The sequence below is a fragment of the Nannospalax galili genome, unplaced genomic scaffold, assembly GCF_000622305.1.
Source record: "Nannospalax galili isolate Female #2095 unplaced genomic scaffold, S.galili_v1.0 scaffold321, whole genome shotgun sequence".
Lineage (NCBI taxonomy): Eukaryota > Metazoa > Chordata > Mammalia > Rodentia > Spalacidae > Nannospalax > Nannospalax galili.
This window is the reverse complement of record NW_008345972.1, coordinates 3,633,360-3,641,061: the sequence shown is the minus strand read 5'-3', so window position 1 is coordinate 3,641,061 and position 7,702 is coordinate 3,633,360. Positions and strand designations below refer to the sequence as shown.

Below are 7,702 nucleotides of genomic sequence, written 5' to 3'. Positions count from 1 at the left end.
CTGCATCCTCACTGAGGATGACAGCATGGCAAGGTCACTCATGTCTTCATCTCACTGTGCAGACTCCACATCACCCTAAGGTGTGAGGCGAGGGGGCGGGCTGGATGGTGCCCAACAGGGAGGAGTAATTGTAGTGAGATCGGGGATCAGGGAGAGGATCTGCTGCAGTGGTGCAAGGTCCCCAGACCTGAACCTATGAAGTGGCTGAGCCACTCAACTGATGGAGAGGGCATCCTCATCTGATGGGTAACCCTACGACCTTGGTCAGCTCTGGTCTTCATCCTGTAAGATTAGGCGCTGAAGTTATTCTGATATGCAGGACCCCACAGAGGATGCGAATTCTGAGGCGCTGGCTGATCCGACGCCTGGGGGCGGGGGCTGGCCCTGCACGCAGGCGTTGTCATCTAGCGGGGCAGGCGCAGTGCGCTCGGTGGCTGCAGCGGCGACAGCAGGTGGGTCTGGCGGGTCTGGCGGGGACGGGCTACGGCGAGAGTGCAAGCGAAAGCTGGATGTCTCGGGGCCAGGGCCATGGCAGAGACAGCTGGCTCGAGAAGCAGCCGCTGAGGCTGCTGCAGCGCATGTGGCAGGACCGCACAGCGGCGCCTCCAGGGCCCAGGTAGTCTCGGCCTCTTGTCCCCAGATCAGCTGATCCTCCAGCGTAACATAAGAAGGGGGTGGGGGGGGGTGATCGCTTTTTTTTTTCTAAGGCCAGGTGTTTCCTTTGGCCACGCCCCGGGCTGCTGGAGCCGCTCCTGTTCCGGGTCCTGGCAACCTGGCCCTGCTCCTTGGAAGCCTCCCGTTTTGCCTTCCTCATGATTCCCAGATCACTGAGCTGTTTCAAGCCTCTTGTTCCTACTCATCCTCAGAGCCACCTACCTGGTTCCCAGGCCAGCTTCACCCTGTGCCTTCCACTGCCCTGAAGGCAGCCAGGAAGGACTTCATGCGTTTTGTACCCTCCTGACCACAGTCCTGATCCCTGTCCTATTCAAGCCTTCCAGACACCTGCAGGGGTCTTGGGGTCCTAGGAAAAGAGAGAAATGGGGTAGGTAGTCGAGTAGAGAATGAAGGCTAGCCAGGACCTAGCTGGCAGCCAGTTATTCCTTCTGTTTGTCTCCAATAGGTTCCAGCAGCTGGTTTAGAACTCCTCTCAGCCATCTGCCATGGCACAGGGCCTGCCCAGCACTGCCTGCCTAGCACGTTTCTGCCAAAAGCTAAACCGTCTAAAGCCACTGGAAGAGTCCAGGATGGAGACATCACTGCGACGCTGCCTGTCCACACTGGACCTGACCCTATTGGGTGTGGGTGGCATGGTGGGCTCAGGGCTCTATGTCCTCACAGGAACGGTGGCCAAGGACATGGCTGGCCCTGCTGTGCTTGTGTCCTTCCTGGTGGCCGCTGTGGCCTCCCTGCTGGCAGCCCTATGCTATGCAGAATTTGGAGCCCGTGTGCCACGCACGGGCTCTGCATACCTGTTCACCTATGTATCTATGGGTGAAATGTGGGCATTCCTGATAGGCTGGAACGTGCTTCTGGAATACCTCATTGGAGGTGCTGCAGTGGCTCGTGCCTGGAGTGGCTATTTGGATGCCATCTTTAACCACAGCATTCGCAATTTCACAGAGTCGCACCTGGGTGTCTGGCAGGTGCCCTTCCTGGCCCACTACCCAGATTTCCTGGCTGCTGGCATCTCACTTGTGGCTTCTGCCTTTGTCTCTTGTGGTGCCCGAGTCTCCTCCTGGCTCAACCACACCTTCTCAGCCATCAGCCTGATTGTCATTCTTTTTATGATCGTCCTGGGCTTCATCCTGGCCCGCCCCCACAACTGGAGCCCAGAGGAGGGAGGCTTTGCACCCTTTGGCTTCTCTGGCATCATGGCGGGCACAGCCACCTGCTTCTATGCCTTTGTGGGCTTTGATGTCATTGCTGCCTCCAGTGAGGAAGCCCAAAACCCACGGTGGGCTGTGCCAATGGCCATTGCCATCTCTCTTGGACTAGCAGCTGGTGCCTATATCCTGGTCTCTACTGTGTTAACTCTCATGGTGCCTTGGCACAGCCTGGACCCTGACTCAGCACTCGCTGATGCCTTCTACAGGCGGGGCTACAGCTGGGCAGGCTTCATTGTGGCGGCTGGCTCCATCTGTGGTAAGGGACCCCTCTGGGTAGGGTGGGAGGGCACAGGGTAGTGGGCCCTCCCCTGAGCCTCTCAGAGGACATACTTCCATTCAGACCTCAGTTTTACCAACTATCTAATGAGCTCATGGAAACACTAATTTTCAGAGGCTTGTTGGAGGACCCTCTCCCCACAAATTCTTCTCAGAATGTCAGTTTTGGGGCATGTGTTTGCAGGTCCTTTCCAGGCAAAGTGTGAGCTCGCAACAGATTCTTTAATGGTCCTGTAACCTAAAGTGAAATGCCCCATTTCTAGGTGGGAGGTGAACGCTCTCAGCACTCATGCTATCTGGGAACCCAGCAGCAGCCTTGCAAGGCTTATCTGTCTGCCATACTGACTGCTCCCTGTGCTCTGCTGCAGCCATGAATACGGTCCTTCTCAGCAACCTCTTCTCCCTGCCACGCATCGTCTATGCCATGGCTGCTGACGGGCTCTTCTTCCAGGTGTTTGCTCGTGTGCACCCCCGGACACAGGTGCCTGTGGTGGGAATCCTGGTGTTTGGCGTCCTCATGGCTTTCCTGGCCCTGCTGCTGGACCTTGAGGCATTGGTCCAGTTCCTGTCCATAGGCACCCTCCTGGCCTATACCTTTGTGGCCACCAGCATCATTGTGCTGCGTTTCCAGAAAGCCTCTCTGCCCGGCTCCCCTTGTCTGGCCAGCACTGGCCGCACAGCTAAGAAGTACGACTCCTTCTCAGACCATATACAGCTAGTGAGTGCTGCAGAGAAAGAGGACTTGATGTCTGAACCTGGGCAGCTGAGACCAGCCTTGAGGCCCTTCCTGGGCTTCCTGGATAGATGCAACACTGGAGCTGCTGTGGCTTGGGCTCTTGGCATCTTGGTAGCCTCAGCCATTTCTCTGGGATGCGTGCTGGTCTTTGGGAACTCAGATTTGCACCTCCCACAGTGGGGCTATGTCCTGCTGCTGGTCATCAGTGGTGTTGTGTTTCTGCTCAGCCTCCTGGTCCTGGGGGTTCACCAGCAGCAACACAAGCAAGATACTTTCCAGGTACATGCCCCTCCCACCTCAGTCCCACCTCAGTCCAACCTCCTCCTTTTGCCCCAGCCTCTTATGCTACCTGAATGAAGAAGGGTTCATGGGACTGGGGAGGCAGGTCCATCCATTCCCACCCCCTCCAACTTTCCACATGGCTCCAAATTTCCAGAGGCAGATAGGTTCTGTGGAATTTCCACGAAGTCAGGCCCTAGGCTGGCAAATCTTTCCTGCAGCCAAGCTCAGGCTTGCCCTTGCACCCTCAGATCCCCTTGGTGCCCCTGACTCCAGCCCTGAGCATCCTTCTCAACATCTGCCTCATGCTGAAGCTGAGCTACCTGACCTGGCTGCGCTTTGTCATCTGGCTGCTGATTGGTGAGTGGGAACTTGGCTTGGACCCCAAGCACACTGAGGGGGAGGACAAAGAGGGTAGGTAGGGCTGTGGCCTACCCCCCTCAGGTTCATGCCACTCCTGCAGGACTTGCCGTGTATTTTGGCTATGGCATCTGGCACAGCAAGGAGAACCAGCGGGAGCCATTGGAGCTGACTACCTCACAATATGTGATATTCCCCAGTGGCAGCCTAGAGGAAACAGTCCAGGCTGTGCAGCCTGCTAGCCAGGCAGCAGCCCAGGAACCAGGATGCACAGAGTAACTGGCCAGTCTATGAGACTGGTTCACGATGGACCCACTTCCATCACTTCATTGAGAGGCCAGAAGAAATGGCAACTACCTATCCAAGGCTGCTTGGGTTTGAAGCATGCCTAGACTGGGCTGGACTGTTCTCAGGACCTTTACCCAGGAACTGAGCCTCCAGTCTTCATGGAAAGGGCTGTGATCAGCACTGGTGTGGACTTGTTGTCCAGTGCCTTCCTGTTTATGACTTACTCTGGATACCTGGACAGGTGGGGCAGAATGGGCAGGGAAGAGGCTTCAGCCCCTGGGACCCATAATAATAACTACTCAGTTAGCCTTATGACCAGCAATGACATACACTTTTGCATTCTTTGCGGACTGAGTTCTCACCTGCTCCAGAACCAGGAAGTTTGTCCCCAGTCCACAGCAAAGACACTGAAGTTCTGCAAAAGTAGCTCTGGGAAGGGGAGCTATGTATATAATATGAAGAGGGACTTATGACAAGAACAGGGACAGCTTCACCATATGTCCTCCATAAGGGTGTGTGTGTGTATGTGTGTGTGTGTAATAGAAGTAGTAGTAATGTTGGTGCTAGAGTTGGAAGCCAGAGCTTTGTGATTACCAGGCAAATACTCTATCATTGACCTACATCCCCCCGCCCTTTGTAAGGGGCTGTGTGTGTGCGCACATACACATGCACACACACACACACACACACACACACACACACGTGGTAGTGGTGGATGGATAGAAGCCAGGGCCTTGTGATTACTAGGCAAATAAATACTCTACCATTGACATGTCCTCTGGGGTGGTATATATATTGGGAGCACAGCCTGGATTCAAAGGAAGTCACTCAAAAAGGCATTGAGGCTCCAGAGTCTCTTGATTTTCCTAGGCTCCCAGAGATCAAAGCATGTTCCCAAGGACTACCTGGGGACATTGAACTATATCCGTACACAGGTGCATTCCCCCCCTCCCCAGGTGCATTCCTGCATGGCTCACACAACTATCCTGGGAGTGCACACTATGTACACACTGAGTTGATGTCTGTTTCCAAGTTCAGTCTTCCACAGATCACTCTCCTAGTGTCTCTGCACAGTCTGGAAGGGCTTTTAGATGAAGCCTTTTGGGTCTCTGCTGCCTGTCAATCTCCAGAGCAACAGTGTCCATGGGCTTAGATAAGAAAATGACTGGTACACTAGATGTGTATAGATTCACATGTCTAAGTCTGTCCCTACCACCATTTAGCCTAGTAGGTGGCTGTGGGACTTCAAACCAGAGAGGAGAGATTGCCCAGAAAAGTCCCAGGTCCACTCTATCCCCCACTGAGGTCCCTGTGCCTGGGCTCTGTCTAAGGTAGTCACCTCCCCTTTCCCATTCCTCCCTGTAAGGACTACACAGGAAGCTGCTTGCTTTGGCAAGCTTTACTCCAGCAGTGACATAAGTTCTCTTTGGAACCCCAAGGAAAACTAGGTTCATGTGACCGACCTCCAGTTACCAGGCTGCCTCACTCCAGCCCTTTGGAGCCCACTGCCCTGATAGGTGTGCGGCACCAGGAATTCCAAAAGCTTTTCCAAGGCTCTCAAAAAAGCAATCCCAGGCAATCCCAAATGCTGGTGCAGCTTTGGCCTCAGCCCTGGTCACCAAGTATTCATGACAAAGCAGCTTCTCTCCTTCCAAGAGTGCCCACTACCTAAACTCTACCCCTACCTTGGACTAAAAGAGGTCTGGGTTTCTGCATCTCTGACCTGGCCATCCTGACTATGGGCCCTGGGACATGAGGAAAGTCTGTCAGTCAGGAATCAGCCTCTGGGGAAGTTTCTAGAGCCAGAACTGGCCAGTCCTGAGGAGCCTCAGCGTCCTTTATGTCCTTTCTTGCAGCTATGGCACTCGGGCTGTGGCCAGGCTTAGAGCCTTTTGCAGGCAGGTGCTTTGGAATTGGGTGAAGTTGGGTGGGTGGTTGTCCAGATAGGCTCCTCAGGAGTGACTTGGGAGACAGAAAATTCCAGATGTTCAACCTTCCACATCCTGGGAAACCTGGTGATCAGGTTCCAGGGGGCTAGAGTTGGAGGGCAGCATCTCTAGAATGTATATAGAGGATCCTAAAGGACCTAGTGATCACTAGTTCAGCCTTCTCCCTGACTCAAGATGAACCTAGGAGTCTGCCTATGGAGCAGGTGGAGTTCTCTACAGCCCCCTCTCCAGTCCTGCTGCAGCTTTTTTCCTTGAAGTTCCAGGACTCTCATCCTTCCCAACCCCCAAACTTCAACCAGCATGGAGTGGCTGCACGCTACAGGAATGGGCAGGCCAGTGGATGCCAACAGCCCAGACAGGGACACCTTGAGTGGATGTCTGAATCACAGCAGCAGCAGATATAGGGAGAGGTGCTGGCCCCCACTAGGACATCTGGGCAGCAAGCTTGCAGGTGTGAAAGCTGGCTCAGTTCATGAGGTGTTGACAGTTGACTTTGGAGCTTTTGCCTACAAAGACAACACATTAGGAATCTGGCTAACAAACCCTTAAGTGTGGCAGAACCCAGTGTTCTGGCAGAGTGGCCTCAGCTCTAGGACATAGGCAGGCCCACAACTCACTTCCTCATATTTGGTCCTCCAGTAGAAATGGCCTTCTTTATCCACATACAGCAACAGCAGGTCACAGAGGAAGGTAACCTAGGAGAGGCAGGACCTACAATGCTCCAGGTTTCCCAGCCTCCCTTCCCTCCTCAATCCCTCACCCAGGACACAATGGGTAGGCCCAGTGGGTTCCAGCAAGCCCGGGTTGGTGGTTACTGCAGCCAGAGTGAACCCCAGAAGATCAGACTCACCATGCCCAGCCAAGCTGTTCCTGTGCCCATTGTGATGGCCGTAGGGATAAGTGCAAACTTCCCTGCCTGAGAGACCTGGGCTGAGCCTCTCAGGCCATGGCTGTCCCCGCAAACCTCCACCAACCCTTCCGCTGGCCTAACCCTCACCTGCCCAGTGACGAGGATGTTGAAGCGGATCCCGTAGAGCTTGAGCAGGCTCCGGGCTTCCACACCTGAGTCCTCCCACCAGTGATTGGCTGTTCTGGGGGCAAGAGAAAAGACTGATAGCCTGCATGTTGCATTCCAGGCTGGATTATCCATTGACTCCATAACCTCCATCCCATCTGAGTCCTGGGTAGATGTTAAATGCAGAGGGATAAAGCAAACCAGGACCTCACTTGAGGGAGCTCCCTAACATACTGAGGATCAGATAGGGGCACATCAGCAGTGGTATGGGTGGTGCAAGGTGGGGTGGAGTTAAGGGCTATCAGAACCCTGAGACAGGAATTCCCTTTAGCCCAGAACTGGGGAAGAAGGTGAATGTACATGTTCTCCCAAGGATCAGGAAGGTATTCTGGGCAAATAGCAAGGGCCTACAGGTGGAGGAATCCATTTCATAAGGTTGTAAAAGGCTGGGGAGCCAGGCCAGTCAGGGCACATGAGTTACACCAAGGGGTGTCAGCCGTAGGTTTTATGGCCATGTTTGCACACCTGTTCCTGTGTGTGACAGGAAGATATTAAGTGGCAGGAAGAGCCTACGGTTCTACTTGTGAAATTTACAGACATGACAATAAATGCATTTTAAGATCTCTGAGGGCCTCTTAGATTGGAAAATACAAATATTTAGGACCAATACCATTACTGGCATAATGGGGGAAATACACAATGTTAGATTTAATCTACCAATACACAATTTATTTCCTTCCTTTTTGCTTTCCTCCCTCCCTTCCTTCCTCCCTTCTTCCCTCTCTCCCTTCCTCTTTCTTTCTTCCTTTCCCCCCAGGTTGCTTCAAACTTGCTATATGGCCAAGGATGACCTTGAACTCTTTTTAAAAATATTTTATTTATCATTTTTATTTTATGTGTATGTGTGTATTGC

At 53.5% G+C, this 7,702-nt stretch overlaps 2 protein-coding genes across 9 annotated transcripts in view; one reads left to right on the top strand and one right to left on the bottom strand.

The window, feature by feature from the left end:
• The first annotated feature begins 321 nt into the window (after positions 1-321).
• Slc7a4 (solute carrier family 7 member 4) lies at positions 322-4,595 on the top strand. Of its 3 annotated transcripts, none has more exons than XM_008842267.2 (5): positions 322-452; positions 1,121-2,142; positions 2,531-3,177; positions 3,429-3,537; positions 3,641-4,595. In XM_008842267.2, exons 2-5 carry the CDS (start codon positions 1,161-1,163, stop codon positions 3,814-3,816), a joined length of 1,914 nt encoding a protein of 637 aa, XP_008840489.1. In that variant the 5' UTR covers positions 322-452; positions 1,121-1,160; the 3' UTR covers positions 3,817-4,595. The 3 variants fall into 3 exon arrangements, with proteins under 3 accessions (XP_008840489.1, XP_008840490.1, XP_017655880.1); XM_008842268.2 differs by lacking the exon at positions 322-452 and adding an exon at positions 468-616; XM_017800391.1 differs by lacking the exon at positions 322-452 and adding an exon at positions 773-1,042.
• Positions 4,596-4,664: 69 nt separating this feature from the next.
• P2rx6 (purinergic receptor P2X 6) overlaps positions 4,665-7,702 on the bottom strand; it is a 13,291-nt gene continuing 10,253 nt past the window's right edge. For 3 of the 6 annotated variants that reach the window (XM_008842264.3, XM_029567881.1, XM_029567882.1), the window contains 4 exons: positions 6,772-6,865; positions 6,625-6,690; positions 6,392-6,469; positions 6,103-6,280 (listed from right to left, as the gene is read on the bottom strand). In XM_008842264.3, the coding sequence (XP_008840486.1) occupies positions 6,245-6,280; positions 6,392-6,469; positions 6,625-6,690; positions 6,772-6,865 (274 nt within the window). In that variant the 3' untranslated portion in view covers positions 6,103-6,244. Of the gene's footprint in view, positions 6,281-6,391; positions 6,470-6,624; positions 6,691-6,771; positions 6,866-7,702 lie in introns of all 6 variants that reach the window. The other 3 variants (XM_008842261.3, XM_029567880.1, XM_008842266.3) reach the window with 3 other exon arrangements.

Excerpts from the sequence above, each read along its gene's own strand:
- Slc7a4 (XM_008842267.2), top strand. The coding sequence starts at position 1,161 with ATGGCACAGGGCCTGCCCAGCACTGCCTGCCTAGCACGTTTCTGCCAA. Across the intron at positions 2,143-2,530 it reads GGCGGCTGGCTCCATCTGTG|CCATGAATACGGTCCTTCTC; the intron begins GTAAGGGACCCC and ends GCTCTGCTGCAG. Across the intron at positions 3,538-3,640 it reads TGTCATCTGGCTGCTGATTG|GACTTGCCGTGTATTTTGGC; the intron begins GTGAGTGGGAAC and ends CCACTCCTGCAG.